Source organism: Salmo trutta, chromosome 14 (genome assembly GCF_901001165.1).
Source record: "Salmo trutta chromosome 14, fSalTru1.1, whole genome shotgun sequence".
NCBI classification, from domain to species: domain Eukaryota; kingdom Metazoa; phylum Chordata; class Actinopteri; order Salmoniformes; family Salmonidae; genus Salmo; species Salmo trutta.
The window spans coordinates 36,316,304-36,339,288 of record NC_042970.1 but is presented as its reverse complement, the minus strand read 5'-3'; the positions used below and the strand labels follow the sequence as shown (position 1 = coordinate 36,339,288).

Genomic DNA, 22,985 nt, shown 5'->3' with positions numbered 1-22,985 from the left:
TTGCCAACACCTTTTTAAAAAAAATACCCCAACAACCGCAAGCTATTGAGGTGGTAGTGTAATCGGATTCTTCAAGGTGAATACCCTGGAAGTTATGGTGTGTTCGATTGCTGTCAGAAATAAAAGAATATGACTTCCCAACTCGGAAATAACCACTTGAACGACCCTCCAAGTTGGAGTGGTGGGAAACTTGGGCCAGTATAAAAATACCACAGTTGCGACATATCGTCCCTGAATTTAACTTTTTGACCAAATATTGTAAAGCAAAGCCATTTACAATAATGTAGCTAGTTTGGCCCATAATGTCTGGGTTGACACATTGTCAATGTTAGCAATCTAGCAACGTTGGTTCTTTGCCATCAAGCTGAATTGTCATTGTATGCACTCATGTCATATTTACGACTTCACCAACTGTGCAATACGACAACCATCCCAGCACATCACCATTGACATCAGGGGTTTATCAGGAGTAAATGTATACACACCTAAGCTTAATTTCGGAAGACTTCAGTCGGTGGAGAGAGACTTAAAAACACAATATTTTCTGTGTGTACAGCGGTGAAGCCGTTCGCTTGCACCATGTGTGACAAGAGGTTTTTTGAGCGCCACCACCTGCGGAGACACAGCATCACTCATATGGGTATGGGTCCGTTCACCGTGCCCCTGTCATTAAGATCAGGCTACACCTGAACCCTGGTATACAGAGTTGGCAGGGTTTAAATGCCAACCACTGCAAATTAAGGATGGCCATTAAAATATACAGTGCCTTCAGAAAGTATTCAGACCCCTTGACTTATCCACATTTTATGTTACAGCCTTGATCTAAAATGGATTAAATTGTTTTTTCCCCCTCATCAATCTGCACATAATACCCTAATAATGATGACAAATTGTTTTTTAGAGATGTTTGCAAATTTATTACAAATAAAATACAGATACCTTATTTACATAAGTATTCAGACCTATTGCTATGTGACTCGAAATTCACCTCAGGTGCATCCTGTTTCCATTGATCATCCTTGTGATGTTTCTACAACTTGCAGTCCACCTGTGGTAAATTCCATTGATTTGTACAGGATTTGGAAAGGCACACAGCAGTCTTTATAAGGTCCCACAGTTGACAGTGCATGTCTGAGCAAAAACCAAGCCATGAGGTCAAAAGAATTATCCGTAGAGCTCCGAGACAGGATTGTGTTGAGGCACAGATCTGGGGAAGGGTACCAAAACATTTCTGCAGCATTGAAGGTCCCCAAGAACACAGTGGCCTCCATCATTCTTAAATGGAAGATGCTTGGAACCACCGAGACTTCCTGAGAGCTGGCGACCTGGCCAAACTGAGCAATCGGGGGAGAAGGGCCTTGGTCAGGGAGGTGACCGAGAACCCGATGGTCACTCTGACAGAGCTCCAGAGTTCCTCTGGAGATGGGAGAACCTTCTAGAAGGACAACGATCTCTGCAGCACTCCACTAATCAGGACTTTATGGAAGAGTGGCCAGACGGAAGCCACTCCTCAATAAAAGGCACAATAACTTTTATTGGAGTTTGCAAAAAAGGCACCTAAAGACTCAGACCATGAGAAACAAGATTGGTCTGGTCTGATGAAACCAAGATTAAACTCTTTGGTCTGAATGCCAAGCGTCACGTCTGGAGGAAACCTGGCACCATCCCTACAGTGAAGCATGGTGGTGGCAGCATCATGCTGTAGGGATGTTTTTCAGTGGCATGGACTGGGAGACTATTCAGGATTGATGAACTGAGCAAAATACAGAGAGATCCTTGATGACAACCTGCTCAGGACCCCAGACTGGGGCAAATGAACACCTAACTGGACAACAGCCTTAAGCACACAGCCAAGACAACGCAGGAATGGCTTCGAGACAAGTCTCAATGCCTTTGTGGCCCTGCCAGAGCCCATACTTATACCCTATCGAACATCTCTGGAGAGACCTGAAAATAGCTGTGCAGCGACGCTCCCCATCCAGCCTGACAGAGCTTGAGAAGAATGGGAGAAATTCCCCAAATAAGAGGTGTGCCAAACTTGTAGCGTCATACCCAAGGAGACTCGAGGCTGTAATTGCTGCCAAATGTGCTTCAACAAAGTACTGAGTAAAGGGTCTGAATACTTACAGTACCTAATACTTACAGTACACAGCTACTCAGTCAATGGTTTTTCTTTATTTTCACTATTTTCTACATTGTAGAATAATAGTGAAGACCTCAACTATGAAATAACACATGGAATCATGTAGTAAAGTGTTAAACAAATCAAAACACATTTTAGCTTCTTCAAAGTAGCCACCATTTGCCTTGATGACAGCTTTGCACGCTTTTGGCATTCTCTCAACCAGCTTCACCTGGAATGCTTTTCCAATGTCTTGAAGGAGTTCCCACATACGATGAGCACGTTTCTGCTTTTCCTTCACTGCGCTCCCACTCATCCCAAACCATCTCCTTAGTAAAGTAGCCCAGCCTGTAGGTGTGTTGGGTCATTGTCCTGTTGAAAAACAAATGACAGTCCCACTAAGCACAAACCAGATGAGATGGTGTATCGCTGCAGCATGCTACTCTGCGTCTCATAAAGACACGGCGGTTGGAACCAAAAATCTAAAATTTGGACTCATTAGACCAAAGGACAGATTTCCACCAGTCTAATGTCCATTGCTCATGTTTCTTGGCCCAAAGAAGTCTCCTCTTCTTATTGGTGTCCTTTTAGTAGTTGTTCCTTTGCAGCAATTTGACCATAAAGGCCTGACTCATGCAGTCTCCTCTGAACAGTTGATGTTGAAATGTGTCTGTTACTTGAACTCTGAAGCATTTATTTGGGCTGTTATTTCTGAGGCTGGTAACTGTAATGAACTTATCCTCTGCAGCAGAGGTAACTCTGGGTCTTCCTTTCCTGTGGCGGTCCTCATGAGAGCCAGCTTCATCATAGCACTTGATGGTTTTTGCGACTGCACTGGAAGAAACTTTCAAAGTTCTTGACATTTTCTGGTTGACTGACCTTCATGTCTTAGAGAAATGATGGACTGTCATTTCTCTTTCTTATTTGAGCTGTTCTTGCTAAGGTATGGACTTGTCACAACACACCTGATTGGCTGAAACACACTAAGAAGGAAAGAAATTCCACAAATGAATGTTTAACAAGGCACACCTGTTAATTGAAATGCATTCCAGGTGCATGCCTCATGAAGCTGGTTGAGAGAATGCCAAGAGTGTGCAAAGCTGTCATCAAGGCAAAAAGAGACTGCTTTGAAGAATGTCAAATATATTTTGATTTAACACTTTTTTGTTTACTACATGATTCCATCCACGTGTAATTTCATAGTTTTGATGTATTCAGTATTATTCTACAGTGTAGAAAATTGTAAAAATAAACACCCTGGAATGAGTAGTTGTGTCCATTTATGACTGGTACTGTATGTAAATGTAATATTTCCGGGGGTTTTTTCTTCAAATTTATAAAAATGTCTAAACCTGCTTTTTGCTTTGTCGTTATACTGTATTGTGTATAGATTGAGAATGATTAATTGAATCCTTTTTAGAATAAGGCTGTAATGTTGAAAAAGTCAAGGGGTCTGAATACTTTCCGAAGGCACTGTAACTAGTATATGATGAATGTTGGCTGTATCGTGGTTGTAGAGATGTTCTTCAAATTTGTATTTTTTACTTTTCTTTCAACTCCATAATATTTGAATTGATCAAGTGTTACCATAATTGGTTTTCTTGCGTCTCGCGGAAACAACTCAACACACCCCAATCCTGCTGCTTGGAATTAGCATGTTGATAACAATAATGCAGCTTGGTACATATTGTGGGTCATACTGTATGTGGGGTGAAGTTAATGGTAACGCATCACAAACTTGTCGTCATCCAAGTGCAGATTTTATTGGCCACCCTTAATTCACGCATCTTGTCAACACTTTTTTGATAAAACCCCAACAACCGCAAGCTATTGAGGTGGCGGAGTATTTCGATTCCTCTGGGTAAATACCCTAAAGTTATTGACATCCAGTGATTTTTAATAGGAAATCCAATGTAGTATAAATGTGTATATACTTGACCTTAAATATTGGAAGATTTCACTCGATGAATAGTGAGACATAAAAATAATCTGATGTTCTGTGTGTGTGTAGGGGTGAAGCCGTTCGCTTGCACCATGTGTGACAAGAGGTTTTTTGAGCGCCACCACCTGCGGAGACACAGCATCACTCATATGGGTATGGGTCCGTTCACCGTGCCCCTGTCATTAAGATCAGGCTACACCTGAACCCCGGTATACATACTCACGCACCAGACCCTTTACACCCCCCCCCCCCCCCCCCCCCCCCCAAAAGATCTGATATAGCGTCAAAAATGGCCTTCATTAACCCAGTAGTAACAACGGGAGAAAGCCCTGGAAAATGGCCTTCATTAACCCAGTAGTAACAACGGGAGAAAGCCCTGGAAAATGGCCTTCATTAACCCAGTAGTAACAACGGGAGAAAGCCCTGGAAAATGTGGCTAGCTGTTTCAGTCCTTTCTGTCGTTTTTTTGTTTTCTTTCTTTTTTTCCCGGATAGTTGGTTTTCCCCACAAGCGCTACACATTGACCACAGATTTTGACGATGTATAACCTGCAGGTCTTGTATATTTCGCTAACACACCACACGTCTCTGATTTGGAGCCATGCCTCAAGTTGGTTTGCTAAGATCAAATAATTACAAATACGTCACTTCTTAAGTTCACACTCACTAAGGCCAGATTTGAGTTGTTGGTGTACCACCGGCTCATAAACCACAGATGTTTATACGCAGTCATTTTAGTATACAATTATACCTGAACTTAATAAAATTGACAGTGAGAAACAAAAATAATCTGATGTTCTGTGTGTGTGTAGGGGTGAAGCCGTTCGCTTGCACCATGTGTGACAAGCGGTTTTACCAGCGCCACCACCTGCGGAGACACAGCATCACTCATATGGGTATGGGTCCGTTCACCGTGCCCCTGTCATTAAGATCAGGCTACACCTGAACCCTGGTATACAGGGGTGGAAGGATTTATATGCCAGTCATCATACACAAAGAAATGTGCAGATAAGACATTTGATGATAACAATCTCCCATAAGTTCTGATGGACAGCAGTGGCGCTTAAATGAATACACAATATTGGAGTACTTTTAGTGGATGAATTTTGAGAACCTAAGTAATATATTGTTTTGTGTGTGTAGGGGTGAAGCCGTACGCTTGCACCATGTGTGACAAGAGGTTTTACCAGCGCCACCACCTGGCGAGACACAGCGTCACTCACATGGGTATGTCATTAAGGCTATTGGTGAAATGTTTGCATGTTAGGTTTGATATGCAAAACGCCCATAATTCCATTTCCCTTCAGGATGAGAAGGGCTAATATTACTACCAGATGTTGTCATCAGCTCATGTGATGTGTTTTGTTATTTGGGGAAAAACAACTACACCGACTGTTCGATAACTCGCACCTCAATAGCATGCGGATTCGGATAACTTGCGTTATCTAATTGTTAGTGTATTTTCAACCTGAAAATATTTTTTAATTGAGCAAGTTATTTAAAAACGTGTATATATATATTTTTTTTTAAACCTTTAAAACCTTATTTTTGAGATTTTTTTTTTTTGAAGTAGTTGAAGTAGGTTTACCATCTGAAAACGGGTCAGTTCTGCTAGATGAAAGCAGCTTGTTGATAACAGAACGGAACTCGGTGCAAGTTATTAGTTGTCCTGTATTCTGTGTGACGTGGTGTTTTAGGTAAGAGATGGTGAACTTGTCATCAGGTGTGATATTTCTACATTCTGAACCCTATATTTTCTACCATAATTAAAAATGTGTTCTATAAAGCCAACATTTTGTTGCTCAGCCTCAATTCACGTACATACAAAAATATAACATTAACTTGTGCTTTGTTGGACTCCAAAAACCACCGAGTTATCGAAGTGGCGGTGTAATTTACATTTCTTCAGTGTGAATCCGTTGTTATAATTGCATAGATTGTGGTTACAGTGGTTAATAAACAATCAACGCATACACATATTAATCGACTCGAACATTTCCAATCGATAGACTGTGAAACAGAAAAATAATACAATGATGTTCTGTGTGTGTGTGTAGGAGTGAAGCCGTATGCTTGCACCATGTGTGACAAGAGGTTTTATCAGCGCCACCACCTGGCGAGACACAACGTCACTCACATGGGTATGGGTCCATTCACTGTACTCCTGTCATTAAGACCAGGCTACACCTGATCCCCAGTATACAGGGGTGGCAGGATTTATAAACTAGTCATGCACAAATAAATGTACAGATGAAATATATTGTTTATTTTATTATAGGTTTAATTTCCAAATAAGTCCAGAATGTCATTACCCTTTAAGGATGACTCTGTTAGGCTAATATTACCTCCAGATGACATCAGCACATGATGTGTTCTGGATAAAAGCATTACATGTATTGGCTAAAAACTACATTGACCACTCAGTAACTCATGCCTCAGTAAGTTAAAAAATATATATATATATATATATATATATATAAAAAAACTGATTGTGGAGATGTCTTCCAGAATTTGTATTTTTTTTTTTTTCAAACCAGACAGTTAAGTGTTGTTGTAATGGAGGTCATTGAAACCTGCAGAAACTGTTAAAGATTTATACAATCTGAAAACACCCAATCCTGCTCAGTGTTGCCAACTTGGCCACTTTGCACTAGAGTCACTAGATTTACCAAAGTATTGGATCCCTCCTCCCATTTTTGCCCCCTGAAAGTAACTAAGACAAATTCAGCAGCATTCTCAGAGGGTTTGCTTCTGAGAGATTTCAGGAATTAGCGACCGGCTATGTGATGTTCACATTCCTTGCAATTTGGTGTCATCTAACAACTTCTAGTGACAAATTGTGCAGCCAATAGCTATTTCTCTCTCTCTCTCCCCCCCCCCCAAAAAAAAGTTGGTAACACCGGTCCTATTGTGTGAAGACAGAATGTTTATAATCCCCACGGGTATATAGTCAGTCCTGCTGTTTTTGTGCTTGGAGTTCATGGTAAACCTAATATTGGACTTTAATATGGCGTGAGGCACAACAGTAATGTATTGATGCTCTTGTGTGTGTGTGTGTGTGTGTGTGTGTGTGTGTAGGAGTGAAGCCGTACGGTTGCACCATGTGTGACAAGAGGTTTTACCAGCGTTACCTCCTGGCAAGACACAGCCTCACTCATTTGGGTATGGGTCCGTTCACCGTACCCACCGTACCCAAGATTAGGCCACACCTGAACCCTAGTATACAGGGTTTGCAGGATGTATATGCTAGTTGTGCTAAAATAAATATATAGGTGAAATGTTGTTTAGATATTCAGTTTCATTACCCCAAAAAGTCCATGTGATTTATCTTAAGGATGAGAAGGGCTAGTTTTACAACCAAATGACATCAGGACACGACATGTGTTGTGGACTAAAGCATAAAAAAAAAATGCATTCAACTTAATTGGCGAAAATAACTACACGGACCACACAGTAACTCATGCCTCAAGTTTTAAATTGGAATAACTCACGGTTGTGGAGATGTCTTCCAAAAGGTTAGGTGTATTTTCAAACCAGTTATGATGAGTGTTTTTGGAATTGCTGTTATTGGGAACCTGCAGAAACGGTCAAAGATGTCTACAATCTGAAAACATCCAATCCTGCTCAGTGTTGCCAACTTGGCCACTTTGCACTAGATCTTTCCGATCCCCCTCTCCTTTCCCCCCCTAAAAGTGACTAAGGAAAATTCAGCAACATTTAAGGAATTCTGAGTTTTACCTCTTGAGTGTTCAGAAAGTCAGCGACTTGCCTGCAGTGAATTTGCCTATTCAGAACAGCAGATTTGTGTTGACATTATCATGCAAATCAATTGTCTACTTCGTCTACAATTTCTAGTGATGTGTTGCGCTACCAATAGCTGTTTGCTTTCCCCACAAAAAGTTGGCAACACCAGTTCTGTTGCGTGAAGGCAGAATGTTGATAACAGCACCTGGTGCATATTGTCTGTGTTGTATTTGTGTCTGAAATGTATGGTAAACCTAATAGTGGAAGACTAACGAGGTACGAAGTTGTGTATTGATGCGTGTGTGTGTGTGTGTGTGTGTGTGTGTGTGTGTGTGTGTAGGGGTGAAGCCGTACGGTTGCACCATGTGTGACAAGAGGTTTTACCAGCGATACCACCTCTCAAGACACAGCCTCACTCATTTGGGTATGGGTCCGTCCACCTTACCCACCGTACCCAAGATTAGGCCACACCTGAACCCTAGTATACAGGGTTTGCAGGATGTATATGCTAGTCGTCATGCTCAAAGAAATATAGGTGAAGTATTGTTTTCAAGTTAGGTTTGATTTCCAGAAGTCTGGATGAGAAGGGATAGTTTTACCGTTTAGACTACAATCATCAGCTCATGTGATGTGTCGTGGCTGTGGACTAAAGCGTTTGGAAAAAATACATCGTAAACAAAATTGTCGGAGAAAACATCTCTCTTTTATTCTTCCGTCTGAATCCCCCTGTAAATGATTGCATGGATTGAAATGAGTGGTTAAATCATTTAAGCATACATGGATATACTGTACTTAAACTTCCAATTGGAGTGTGAGGAACAAAAGTAATATCTCAATGCTCTGTGCATTCAGGTGTGAAACCTTACGCTTGTACCATGTGTGACATGAGGTTTGTTCAGCGCTACCACCTGACAAGACACAGCCTCACTCACACGGGTACAGTCCGCTCACCGTACCCATCACACATATGGAAGCTAGTAAAGGATGTTGGTAATGGATTTTCACAGATAAAAGTATTGGAAGAGTTCTAGAAAAGAAAGGTTTCTCATCTACATCATTTTGTAACGAGAAATTAGTATTTTGTTGATTTTAAGTTTTAAACACTGCAGCAACACTATTTGTAATACATTCTAGTACGAGTTCCATATTATCGGTGAGAAAAAAATGCTGTTTTAAAGCTAGACTCCTAAAGATCTTCTTCAGCTAATTGCGAATTTATCATTTTGATGTCGAGATAATAAATACATCATTTATTAGAGTAATGAAATCTTTCCAACGATTCCCAACATGGCTTGACCAGGCACTTTCATGTAGGCTTAAATAATCTATCTATATTTTTAAAACAAGGTGACGTTTTAGGCTTGTTGTGAGAGGTTGTCTAGCTAAGTAGCTAGTGCTCTGATTGTTTAGTGAACATTTTTGTTGAAACTTGTAACTACAACTAACATTGTCAAATGGTTAGTTTTCAACGTTGACACATGGTACGTTATTTAGTTTACGATATCTGGCTTTCGAGCTAGTTATTTTTGCGGTGGGATAATGCATTCTGCAATGGCTTTATTGACACACAATTCCAGATTTTCTTTTGTACTTTTATTCGGTGCTTAGTTCACAATTGCATGCGTTGATTGTTCTTATTTAGCTACTCGTGTTTTTTTTACGCAACAATTTAAATATCAAAAGTAGTCTTCATTCGAGCTGATTTAAACAAGTTAGATTGCAGCATCTTCACATCCTTGTAATAGATTGTCCACATTGTGACATGACAAAAAGCACTCGTACTGTAATTGTAACATGCTTATGGTAGCCAACTTTTCTCTCACAATAGTATTTGTAGAGCTAGCTTGAGCTCTTTAAGTTTTGTTTGTGCTCTTTGGCGAATGAGAGCTAATGTACTGCTCTGTGTGTGTATAGGGGTGAAGCCGTATGCTTGTTCCATGTGTGACATGAGGTTTATACAGCGTAACCACCTGGAGAGACACAGCCTCACTCATACGGGTATGCGCCCATTTACCATACCCTTATCCCCAAGAAAGGCTCTTTTTAATAAAAAGAAATACGACCACAACAAACTCGAGTTTGGATTGTCAAGTCATTTGATGGGATGTTGAACCAGCCTCAAACTATCAAGTAAAACGTTTCAGGGGCATCGAGTTGGTATGCCGAATATTTTTTTTTTATACAAAAACAGATTCCACTCTAATCTACACATAATGAGTTGATGACAAAACATCTTTAAAATGTTACCGGAAGTGTAGTTTCTTACCGTGCTTAATTCCTGTCCAGAAATGGACTTAGTTTTGTTGTCATGAGAACTAAAGAAACCTAGTTTCCCATCAGTTGAACAAACATTTGAAGATGCAGTTAATGTAACCAGGAGACTTTAGTAAGAGCAAATCATATACAGTTTGTTGTGGTTGGACACTGTGGATTTGATGTGATGAATCTGTTTGTGTGCTCTTTTAGGGGAGAAGCCGTTTGCTTGTGACATGTGTGACATGAGGTTTATCCAGCGTTACCATCTGGAGAGACACAAGCGTGTCCACAGCGGAGAGAAGCCTTATCAGTGTGAGCGCTGCCAGCAGGTAAGAGAACTTGCACGCACGCACACACACACACACACACACACACACACACACACACACACACACACACACACACACACACACACACACACACACACGGCCGCCCGCATTGGAAAGATGCCTTCTCAGTGTGAGCAGTGCCAGCACATAAAATAACATGTTTTACGTGCTGGTACTGAGGAACATGCACACGTGAACCCACATGGAAATGCCCTCTTACATCACAAAACATCTGCCGCAGGGTGAGCAGTTCCAGCAGGTAAGAGAATGTGTGCACATACTCTGACAGGCGCACACAAGCCTCCATGCACCAGAAAGTCCCATTTGACCAAACGGACACAGTGGGTTTAGTTGTATTGGGCATTTGTCCACACACTCATCTGTTTTTAAATGAATGCTGAATAAATCCTCTATGTATGTGTTGTAGAACTTCTCGCGGACGGACCGGCTGCTTCGACATCGACGGCTGTGCCAGGGCCGGGGTGTGGCCAAGGTGGAGAACCAGCCGTGCTGCGAGCCCCGCCCTTACTCCCAGGAGCCCCCGCCCGCTCCACCAACTTGGAGCCCCCTGCACCCCCCTCCTGGTCGGCTGGCTGTCTGACTGACATTCCCCCCACCCCCATCGTCCCTCCATACACACACACACATACATGACTACCACCTCCCCAGAGAGACAGGACAGGCCACAGGGTCTTTGTCACGCAGCCCTGCGCTCAGTGGCCACACTCTGGCAAAGACTGATCCTGCAGCTCCAGTCCTGAGGTTACTATGACAGAGGGACAAATACAGGTAACTGCCAAAATAAAGGAAACACTTGAGTAAATGAGGGATACAAAGTATATTGAAAGCAGGTGCTTCCACACAGGTTTGGTTCCTGACTTAATTAACATGCCATCATGCTTAGGGTCTTGTGTGAAGATGCTCAGTTGCCTCTTATTTTAGCTCCTATGGCTAGAAGGAGAGATCTGTGACTTTGAAACAGGTCTCAAAGATGCATGGGGGTTTAAAGTGTGTGTGTGTGTGTGTATGTCTCAGTCACCAGATCTCAACCCAATTGAACACTTACGGGAGATTCTGGAGCGGCGCCCGAGACAGATTTTTCCACCGCTGTCAACAAAACACCAAAAGATGGAATTTCGCGTGAAAGAATGGCGTCGCATCCCTCCACTAGAGTTCCAGACACATGTAGAATCCATGCCAAGGTGTTTTGAAGCTGCTCTGGCTCGCGGTGGCACAACGCCCTATTAGGACACTTTATGTTGGTGTTTCCTTTATTTTAGCAGTTACCCGTTTTATTTGTTATGTTTTGTCTTCTTTTGAGAGCGAGTTTCCTTCGATAGTTAGTCTATTTTGTTCTTAATATATCAGATCCTTTCTCAAAGTTAACTTTTGTATTATTTAGGTTTATTTTTTGTGCACTTGGTGGTACTCTTGGGGAGGGTGGGGTTACTGTTTGTCGTTACACCATGGTAATGATGAACTGGTTTGTGTGTGTATATATAAATATACATGAATATATAACAATATACAACAGAGGATGTCTGTGGAAAATGTAGAACATGTAGTTTGTGAAAGGGGAAAAAAAGAAGTTGTCAGACTGGTGCAGGTGTCAGAACTGTTAAAGAAAAAGGGGTTCCATATAGTTAATTTAGGACGGTATAAGCAAGTGGAGGACGTCCTAACAGGTCAAAGGTGAAGGGTCAGGTCAGAGGATGTTTTATTGGATAGAGATGTGCTGATGACTCAGGAAGTGGCACAAGCAGGATGACAGCGTTACCAATTCCCATTACAACCTTTAACGGTGTACGTATGTACAGAGGTCTATGTGAGAAGGTCGCAGGCTCTTTCACGGTCAGTTCCATTACAGATATACGTGGAAAACAACGGCACAAGATGGCAGCTTCAGCGAGTCCCATTACTTAGTGTTTGTACAGATCCTCATGTTGAGAGGATAGCAGGAGGTATACAAAATCTTGTGGCCTTAGCGCGTGCTTATTTTTTATATGTTTTGTATTTTATTCATTTGCCTTTTTTTGTTTTTTTGAATTAATGGTTTAATTATTATTATACGATTTATAAGGACGAGCCACTGCCTTTTACAAGCGGGGTATATTTTTCCAAAGCTGTCAACCTTATAGAACACTGCTTACTGCAATGGCACTATAAGGCATAGGCTTATAGTGCCATTGGCAAATCCTTCCTCTGTTCTTTGAGAATTGATATAGTGCTGGTTATTATTGTTAATAATGTAACCCCTTGTGTAATCATTCAGTAACCCCGGGAGTTTGACAATTCCAGTGAGATGCTAATAGTGCTAATTTCAGTCAGGCAGTGCTTTGGCCAGCTACAGGCCATATCGATCATTTTGTCATAGGTAAATCAACAATTGCTTCACTACACACTAAAAAATGCCTTTTACTGAGTTATGTGGGGTAGGTGTGTGTGTATAAAGGATTGCTGTTATGTTCTTTCTGGGGTTAGCCTTAACCCAAATAAGATCTGACTCTTAAATACTCATTGTAGTGCTAAATGATATTGTAATGAATGACTCTGTAACATGTAACAAACTTTTAAACATGTCTGTGGTTTACCCCCTCTAATTGTAATGGTTACAGAGCACGGAGATGCTCTAGTTAATGACATGTATCTATTTCTTTGTGGGTTAGTCAGTGGGCCTATTGGTGGTGGTCCCCAGCAGCCTGTCTGTGGACTAGTAGAGCAGCCTAGGAGAGGCTCTCTGAAACTTGGCCCTGAGGATCCCCTGTGTGTGCTGGACTTCACTTCAACCGAATCATTGAATTTAATGAATGTTTCTCTATATCACGATGCTACTACTGTTAGTGAAGCAATGTACTTTTGTTTATTTAGTAATACCGTATGTATATTCCGGAAATGTTGCGATGTACTGTCGGCAGTAGTTAAGAGATTGAACTGTTCAGTTACGTCTGAGTGATTAGAGGATGCCATCCAGCAAACACAGGTGTTTCCTAGTACCAGGGTTGAGAGACTCCAGCTTACGGTATGATTTAGCAAGCCCATTCCCGAAGAAATGTGGGAAAGATGCCACCAGTGACCACGACTGCCCACCAGTGAGGCCATAGGGCAAGGCGGGTTGCCATTCACTTTTAAATCCCTCTGTTCTTGTCTTTTTTAAGTATTGTTATCAATCTTATGGTGAAAATGCAATAGAATCTTTGTCTGATCAGTTAATACAGTGAGATGTTCTTTCTTCTAAGCATCAGGCAAAGGATAGAGCGATTTTAGAGAAGAGCTCTTCTCTCTTCCCCATCGCATTTGACTTTTGTTCATGTTTCAAGGACCTTTTTCATTTCTGAAATTATTGTAAACACTGGAGTGATAAAAACAAAAGACAAAAAAAAACATGGAATATGGATATTTTTCTTTTTCAAATCAGTACTAGATTTTAGTCTTTAGACAGAGCCGATTACTCCTCAACTTGACAAAGAAGATGGACAGAACCATTTGGATCAGTACTGTAATGAGAGCCCAGGGCATCTAGTAATTTAAAGATTAGAGGCGGTAGTACCTCAAGACAATGACTGTTTTCATACAAATCCCCTTCTATTTGTAGTAAATGATATTGCTAGAGGTAAGAAACAGCATCTATAGTAGCTATCACAGGTTAGCCTTTTATTTTTCTTAGTCTTGCATGCAGTTCTGGTCCTCCAGTTAAGATAGGATCTTATATTGATTATTCTTTTGTGTAGGCAAAATAAGTGCATCAAAAATAAATAAAATAAACCTTGTGATCCAATTAGTTTTAATTGTATGGAGTAAGGGGAGAGAGGCTTCTTACCATTATGCTGAAATAAAATACTTTGTAAAAGACTCGAGTTTTGTGTCTGTTTTTAATCCCGACAGTCTGGTGTAGGATCGATGGCGTGATGGGGAGTGTATGCATATGTGTCCTCAGGAGGGTGCCAAAGTTGAGAGGAAATATGAGATGTACACAGAATGATTATCAGGAATCTACGATATGACACTGACTAGCCTGAGTGCCAGTATGTGCTATCATGTCAACTTGTCACCTATTGTCATGCCAAGCATGTTTGGCTTGACAATGAGCAATGGACTTGGCAAGAGCACAAACCGATCTGGGACCGGGGTAATATGGCACCACTGTCTGGCTAGAATTTGTTCTTTGGTGTTTTATTGAAACATTGCTATGCTTAGTTACATACAGTGAGGGGAAAAAAGTATTTGATCCCATGCTGATTTTGTACGTTTGCCCACTGACAAAGAAATTATCAGTCTATAATTTTAATGGTAGGTTTATTTGAACAGTGAGAGACAGAATAACAACAACAAAATCCAGAAAAACACGTAAAAAATGTTATAAATTGATTTGCATTTTAATGAGGGAAATAAGTATTTGACCCCTTTGCAAAACATGACTTAGTACTTGGTGGCAAAACCCTTGTTGGCAATCAGAGGTCAGACGTTTCTTGTTGGCCACCGGGTTTGCACACATCTCAGGAGGGATTTTGTCCCACTCCTCTTTGCAGATCTTCTCCAAGTCATTAAGGTTCTGAGGCTGACGTTTGGCAACTTGAACCTTCAGCTCCCTCCACAGATTTTCTATGGAATTAAGGTCTGGAGACTGGCTAGGCCACTCCAGGACCTTAATGTGCTTCTTCTTGAGCCACTCCTTTGTTGCCTTGGCTGTGTGTTTTGGGTCATTATCATGCTGGAATACCCATCCACGACCCATTTTCAATGCCCTGGCTGAGGGAAGGAGGTTCTCACCCAAGATTTGACGGTACATGGCCCCGTCCATCGCCCTTTGATGCGGTGACGTTGTCCTGTCCCCTTAGCAGAAAAACACCCCCAAAACATGTTTCCACCTCCATGTTTGACAGTGGGGATGGTTTTCTTGGGGTCATAGGCAGCATTCCTCCTCCTCCAAACACGGCGAGTTGAGTTGATGCCAAAGAGCTCCATTTTGGTCTCATCTGACCCCAACACTTTCACCCAGTTGTCCTCTGAATCATTCAGATGTTCATTGGCAAACTTCAGATGGGCATACAGTGAGCTTTCTTGAGCAGGGGGACCTTGCGGGAGCTGCAGGATTTCAGTCCTTCGCGGCGTAGTGTGTTACCAATTGTTTTCTTGGTGACTATGGTCCCAGCTGCCTTGAGATCATTGACAAGATCCTCCCGTGTAGTTCTGGGCTGATTCCTCACCGTTCTCATGATCATTGCAACTCCACGAGGTGAGATCTTGCATGGAGCCCCAGGCCGAGGGAGATTGACAGTTCTTTTGTGTTTCTTCCATACTGCGAATAATCGCACCAACTGTTGTCACCTCACCAAGCTGCTTGGTGATGGTCTTGTAGCCCATTCCAGCCTTGTGTAGGTCTACAATCTTGTCCTTGACATCCTTGGAGAGCTCTTTGGTCTTGGCCATGGTGGAGAGTTTGGAATCTGATTGATTGATTGCTTCTGTGGACAGGTGTCTTTTATACAGGTAACAAAGACACCTGGGAGCCAGGAATCTTTCTGATTGAGATGGGGTCAAATACTTATTTCCCTCATTAAAATGCAAATTAATTTAACATTTTTGACATGCGTTTTTCTGGATTTTTGTTGTTGTTATTCTGTCTCTCACTGTTCAAATAAACCTACCATTAAAATTATAGACGGATCATTTCTTTGTCAGTGGGCAAACGTACAAAATCAGCAGGGGATCAAATACTTTTTTCCCTCACTGTACTCCTCATTGGTCCTGATATAAAAAAAAACATCTGATGCTGATCCTATAATGTAACTGGGATGACTTGTGGTGTCCTTTAGAGACACTACACCAAGCAGCAGTTGGTGTTCATGTGTTGGCATAAATTCGAAGGGCATAGTTGATATAACTGCAACCAATTTCTTGAAGTCAAATTAAATGGCCCGCCTTGGATTAAATTAAACCGTGTTTGCAGTGATGAAGTTATTTTTGAATGCATTTCCCCAGAAACACTGACCTTGGTCCTTCTCCACCCCACATCCCCCTCAAACAATCAAAACCTGCGGAGGAGGAGGGCTGAACATAATGAGATGGCAGGGAGGAGGAGGGCTGAACAATGAGATGGCAGGGAGGAGGAGGGCTGAACATAATGAGATGGCAGGGAGGAGGAGGACTGAAGCAGGGAATTAGTCAGGGGTGTCCTACTTGAAGGCCTGCTTATTTACCTTTATTTTGATAGGGAGTCAATGCTGAGACCAAGGTCTCTCTTCCAGATGAGCCCTGTTTTTTCCGTTTTCTTTCTTCATTTAACCTTTAACTAGTCAAGTCCGTTAAGAACAACTTCTTATTTACAATGACGGCCTACCCCGGCCAAACCCTCCCCTAACCGGGATGACACTGGGCCAATTGTGCGCTGCCCTATGGGACTCCCGATCACAGCTGGTTGTGATACAGCCTGGGATCGAACCAGGGTTGAAGTGATGCCTGTAGCACCAAGATTAAGTGCCTTAGACCTAGCACAATCATACACATCTCATTTTTTTTATTTAACTAGGCAAGTCAGTTAAGAACAAATTCTTATTTTCAATGACAGCCAAGGAACAGTCAGTTAACTGCCTTGTTCAGGAGCAGAACGGCAGATTTTGTACCTTGTCAGCTCGGGGATTCAATCTTGCAACCTTTTGGGTACTAGTCCAACACTCTAACCACTAGGCTACGCTGCCACATTAATATGGAGTTGATCCCCCTTTGCTGCTATAACAGCCTCCACTCTTCTGGGAAGGCTTTCCACTAAATGTTGGATCATTGATGCGGGAACTTGCTTCCATTCAGCCACGAGCATTAGTGAAGTCGGCACTGATGTTGGGCGATTAGGTCTGGCTCGCAGTCTGCGTTCCAATTCATCCCAAAGGTGTTCGACGGGGTTGAGGTCAGGGTTCTGTAGGCCATTCAAGTTCTTCTGCACCGAACTCGACAAACCATTTCTGTATGGACCTCGCTTTGTGCACGGGGGCATTGTCCTGCTGAAACAGGAAAGGGCCTTCCCCAAACTGTTGCCACAAAGGTGGAAGCACAGAATCGTCTACAATGTCATTGTATGCTGTAGCGTTAAGATTTCCCTTCACTGGAACTAAGGAGCTTAGCCCAAACCATGAAAAATAGCCCCAGACCATTGGTCCTTTTCCACCGTTCTCCTGGTATTCGCCAAACCCAGATTTGCCAGATGGTGAAGCGTGATTCCTCACTCCAGAAAACTTGTTTCCACTGCTCTAAAGAGTCCAATGGTGGCGAGCTTTACACCACTCCAGCCAACGCTTGGCATTGCGCATGGTGATCTTATGCTTGTGTGCGGCTGCTTGGCCATGGAAACCCATTTCATGAAACTACCGACAAACAGTTATTGTGCTGACGTTGCTTCCGGAGGCATTTTGGAACTCAATAATGAGTGTTGCAACAGACAATGTTTACGCGCTTCAGCACTTGTCGGACCCCGCTCTGTGAGCTTGTGTGGCCTATCACTTCGCAGTTGAGTCGTTGTTGCTCCTAGACATTTCCACTTCACAGTAACAGCACTTACAGTTGACTGGGGCAGCTCTAGCAGGGCAGAAATTTGACAAACTGACTTGTTGGAAAGGTGGCATCCTATGACGGTGCCACGTTGAAAGTCATTGAGCTCTTCAGTAAGGTTATTCTACTGTCAATGTTTGTCTATGGAGATTGCATGGCGGTGTGCTCGATTTTATACACCTGTCAGCAACGGGTGTGGCTGAAATAGCTGAATCCACTCATTTGAAGGGGTGTCCACATACTTTTGTATATATAGTGTATATTATGTCCTGGGAATGCCCCCAACATCCAATTTAATGGTCCTTAGTGTACGGTGCTGTGATAAAGTATGTATGCAGAGGGTTATTCCAGAAAATTCCATAATATTCAGGATAGTGTTGAGTTAACTTTCAACAACGCAGGTTAGTTGGGGAAGATTTATTTGTTCATTCGAGTTCATTCGAGATCTAACTAAAATTATCTTGCTAACTCATTAATCCTGCTTTCTGGAATACCCCTGAGGCCACACCTTTCTTTATTTCCTCCTAAAGGATATCTTAAGCCTCACCACCTCAGGTGACCTCAACACGGACTGCAATGCTTTCAGACTTTTGGGGTTCTAATGAAACCAGCTCACTGAGCCATCACTCATAGAGGGCACTCCCTCTCTCTATATCTCTCTCCATCCCTTTGTCTCTCCCTTTCTCGTGGGTTCAGCCATAGACTGTAATTTACAGCACCCTGGAGCTCTGAGCACTTAACACAGAGCCTTCCTGATTAACGGGAGAGTATGTCTGCTGATAGGGGGGAAGGGTGTGTGCGTCTTTTCATAAAGCAGCCCACTGGGCACAGACGTCAATTCAACGTCTATTCCACGTTGGTTCAATGTAATTTAATTGAATGAATGTGGAAACAACGTTGATTCAACCAGTGTGTGCCCAGTGGGAGGTGTCTGGCTATTGTTTTTAGTGTTTTGCTAAATAACAGACACCTGGTAAGGTTGCAGACAGTTTGGTTGGACATTTGGCATATTGCCATGGGGAAGATTCTAGAACTTTGATCAAGCTTTTATTTATCTATTCTCATGGACCTTTCAGATGTTTCTGAAATCAAAAAGGTTTAAACCCTCCTTTCCTTTCTCAGTGGTTGAGCCCGGATCCCTCACTGTCATAAATCATGAGTCATTCTTTAAAAGCACACCAGACCCAGACACACCACCCCTCTTCCCACCATGAGGTCCAGGGGTGGCCTCTCATTTAGTGGTTAATTAATAAATTAATCAGCAGCTCTGTAACTGCAGTGATTGGCCCTAGGTCATCTATCACGGTATCACCATGGTTACCGTCTGTGGTAATTAAAGATGATATTTAAGCTCGCTGATACATGTCCTGGAGGGGTCTGTGGCTTCATGACAACATTTACACACACACACACACACACACGCACACACACACACACACACACACACACACACACACACACACACACACACACACACACACACACACACACACACACACACACACACACACACACACACACACACACACACAAAGACAAAGATAAAAACATGTAGTTGTAAATTCTCCAGACATTATGAGAGAGTAGAAAGCTATCTGGTCTATTTCACAAATGGGTGAAATGAGATAGGAAGAGATTGTGGAATTTGATGAGAGAGAAAGTCAAGCCACAAGGGCCCAGAAGATCTAGGCCAAAGATCATGTTGACTAAAAAGGAAACAAAACATCGCTCGGCCATATGGACATGCAGTGTGATCCTACATTATCACCCTTGAAAAGAGGAGCAAAAATGACTACAAAATAAATAATTCAATTACTGAGCTGTATTGCTAAAAAAAAAGGGGACATTTGATTATTTTATATAAATACAATTGCTTAGAAAAAGAGAATTAGTTTAACAAGGTAGGGGTCAAAATTATTGACACTCCTGTTTTCAATACATTTTAATACCTTACCTTGCGAGGATAATGGCACTGAGCCTTTTTCTAAAATGTTTTAGTTGTTGGAAAACACATTGGGAGGGACCTTAGGCCAGCAGCATACTACCCTGCATCCCACTGCAGGTTTGGCCCTGGTCGGTCCCTGGATGGGAGACCAGATGCTGATGGAAGTGGTGTTGGAGGGCCAGCACTCTTTCCTCTGGACTAAAAAATGCCCCAGGGCAGTGATTGGGGACATTGCCCTGTGTAGGGTGCAGTCTTTCGGATTGGGACGTTAAACGGGTGTCTTAACTCTCTGTGGTCAGTAAAGATCCCATGGCACTTATCGTAACAGTAGAGGTATTAACCCCGGTCTCCTGACTAAATTCCCAATCTGGCCCTCATACCATCATGACCACCTAATCGGCCCCAGCTTCCAATTGGCTCATTCATACCCCCTCCTCTCCTCTGTAACTATTCCCCAGGTCGTTGCTTTAAATGAGAATGTCAGTCAACGTACCTTAATATCCTTAATACCATAAGTCTGCACTTATGGACTGCTTCTCTTCAATTCAAACTGCAGGTTTTCAATGGGTTTCAAGTCCGGAGACTGAGATGGCCACAGCTACATTTTGATTCTGTGGACAATTAACAATTTCTTTGTGGATTTTGATGTGTGCTTGGGGTTATTGTCTTGCTGCCAGGTTTCACCACCATATTTTACAGTAGGTATTGGATTCTTTTCTGCTCATGCATTCTCATTTCGACGTCAAACTGATGCCAAACCCACCACTGGTGGGTGGAGCTCTTTTCATGTCATCTGACCAAAGCACTTTTTCCATTCCAGGTGCCAATGCCATTAAACAAACTACAGGCTTTTACATTTGTTGGATGACATGAAAATAGAGTTCTTTGGCCAACGACACCAGTGGTGGGTTTGGTGTCAAAATGAGAATTCATGAGCATGGTTGTGGAACTTTGATGTTATGGGGCTATTTTGCTTCCACTGGTCCTGGGGCCCTTGTTATGGTCAACGGCATCATGACCTTTACCCAGCACCAGGACATTTTTGCCAAAAACCTGGTTGCCTCTGCCAGAAGGCTGAAACTTGGACGCAAGTAGATCTTTCATCAAGACAATAACCCCAAGCACACATCAAAATCCCCAAATAAAAAATGTGTTGACCACCAAATCAACATTCTGCAATGGCCATCTCAGTCACTGAAACATTGAAAACCTGTGGTTTGAATTGAAGATGGCAGTCAATAAGCACAGACAAAGGATATCAATAATCTGGAAGGATTCTGTTTGGAGGAATGGTAAAAGATCCCTCACAATGTGGTCTCCAACTCATAAAACCGTTTAGAAAAAAGCTCAGTGTCATTATCCTCGCAAGGTGAGGTGTTGAAAGGTATTGAAAATAGGCGTGTCAATAATTTTGACCCCTACCTTTTTTAGAGAGAAAAAGTATTACTTGATAACCAAAATCTCTTTCTCTGATCAATTGTATTAGTGTAAAATAATGTAATTTCCCCTTTGTTTTTTCTTGCATACAATATAGCTCAGTATTTGAATCCTTTATTTTATACAGTCATTTTTGCTCATCTTTATCAAAGGTGTCAATAATTTCAGACCCCACTGTATATCAACAACCAACCACTCTGTGCCTGATCTAGAAAAGACTTAAGAGTGTCAGCTTGTTTACTCAGAAGTGACATAGTGGATTGTGAGAGAACCCTCTGAGTTATCTTAAAGTGAGCGTGCATTAGCTTCAACTTCAACCATGATTTAGATTGGTCAACACTAGTGTATGGAGGGGGAGCAGAGAGGTCAGCTTGAGAACTGTAACTTCACATGCTTTTAAAAGCGCTGTAAATTCCTAACTGAAGGAAAAATGACACCCCTTGCTGCTTTTCCATGTGTTGTAGAGCTTGACAAATGACTGCCATAACACCACCTACTTACTGGAGAAGTAATGCTATTACTTCTAATACTGTCTGCTACCCCAACTACTAGTCCCATTGTGTCTGTGATTAAGGCTAGTTGCTGTATGAATGGCTAATCATGAGATGGAACAAAATGTTGTTCAATGACCCACACATACCAACATGTATGCAAGCATGATTCTAAGTCTCTTTGGATAAAGGTGTCTGCTAAATGGCATATATTATATCATATTGTATTGTGGTTTCTGATTGCTTCCCTGCAGTATTGAAACCATGATATCATAGCCAATGCATGTTCATCATGTTGTTATATTTGCCATTTACTAGGACAACGTAAGAGAGCAGGCACTTTCACTGATAGACCTCTTAGCAATTCTTTCAGCTGAGATTAGTCTAATAAAAAGTTATAAATCAAAATGAATATTGTAAAAAAAATAATAGTATGCAGCATCATCATTTATTAAACCATAAATCAATGGTAAACGGCGCGAATCTCTGAATGAGAATGAGGGTTGTCTTCTCATGGTTAGCGCAATCCAGGATCCTTGGGACGACCCTGAACCCTAACATTAACTCCTACCCTTACCCTAACCTTAACCCTTACTTTAACCAGGGTTGAGAAACACTGTGCTAAAGGACTAAAATGCCAATGTAAAACGGGTGATGTCAGAGTTGGGACATCCCAAGGATTCTGTTAAGACTTTTCCTTCTCATAGGATGGTGAAAAACAACAGCCATTTCGGGTGGGACCACTCAATTTCAGCAGCTGTGTCAGGCACAAAATGGTGCTGATGTTGGGCCATTTTAGTTGTCTATCCAATGTTAGCATACCTAAACCATGTTTACTTGAAGCTTACAATGAACATACAGTATGTGTGGGTATATGTGGGTGTATATTTTCATGCATTGATTACTGTGACGTTCCTTGATCTTCTCTGCTAAAGGTTGGACAGAAGTAAACTACGGACATTGGACCTTTCCTCCCTCCTCACTGCTGACAGGTTGGAGATACTTGACGCACATGTCAAGTGGAGGTACAGTGTAAAAATCACTTAACTGATAGACATGATGGGTTCAGGCTTGGACAGGTCCATTACCACTGTGGCCCCGGTATCAATCTGGAGCTGATTTGGCCTCTGTCAGTCCTACCGTCAGTCAGGGCTCCTGGTCAATGAGGGCCCCCATTGTCT

At 42.1% G+C, this 22,985-nt stretch overlaps 1 protein-coding gene across 41 annotated transcripts in view; it reads left to right on the top strand.

Moving 5' to 3' along the window:
- LOC115207940 (gastrula zinc finger protein XlCGF57.1) overlaps positions 1 to 14,241 on the top strand; it is a 33,076-nt gene extending 18,835 nt beyond the window's left edge. For 22 of the 41 annotated variants that reach the window (XM_029775553.1, XM_029775556.1, XM_029775563.1 and 19 more), the window contains 11 exons: positions 557 to 640; positions 4,134 to 4,217; positions 4,876 to 4,959; positions 5,207 to 5,290; positions 6,121 to 6,204; positions 7,142 to 7,225; positions 8,148 to 8,231; positions 8,660 to 8,743; positions 9,722 to 9,805; positions 10,274 to 10,392; positions 10,820 to 14,241. In XM_029775553.1, coding sequence (XP_029631413.1) covers positions 557 to 640; positions 4,134 to 4,217; positions 4,876 to 4,959; positions 5,207 to 5,290; positions 6,121 to 6,204; positions 7,142 to 7,225; positions 8,148 to 8,231; positions 8,660 to 8,743; positions 9,722 to 9,805; positions 10,274 to 10,392; positions 10,820 to 10,993 — 1,049 coding nt within the window. In that variant the 3' untranslated portion in view covers positions 10,994 to 14,241. The remainder of the gene's footprint in view (positions 1 to 556; positions 641 to 4,133; positions 4,218 to 4,875; positions 4,960 to 5,206; positions 5,291 to 6,120; positions 6,205 to 7,141; positions 7,226 to 8,147; positions 8,232 to 8,659; positions 8,744 to 9,721; positions 9,806 to 10,273; positions 10,393 to 10,819) is intronic. The other 19 variants (XM_029775577.1, XM_029775561.1, XM_029775578.1 and 16 more) reach the window with 17 other exon arrangements.
- The last annotated feature ends 8,744 nt before the right edge of the window (positions 14,242 to 22,985 follow it).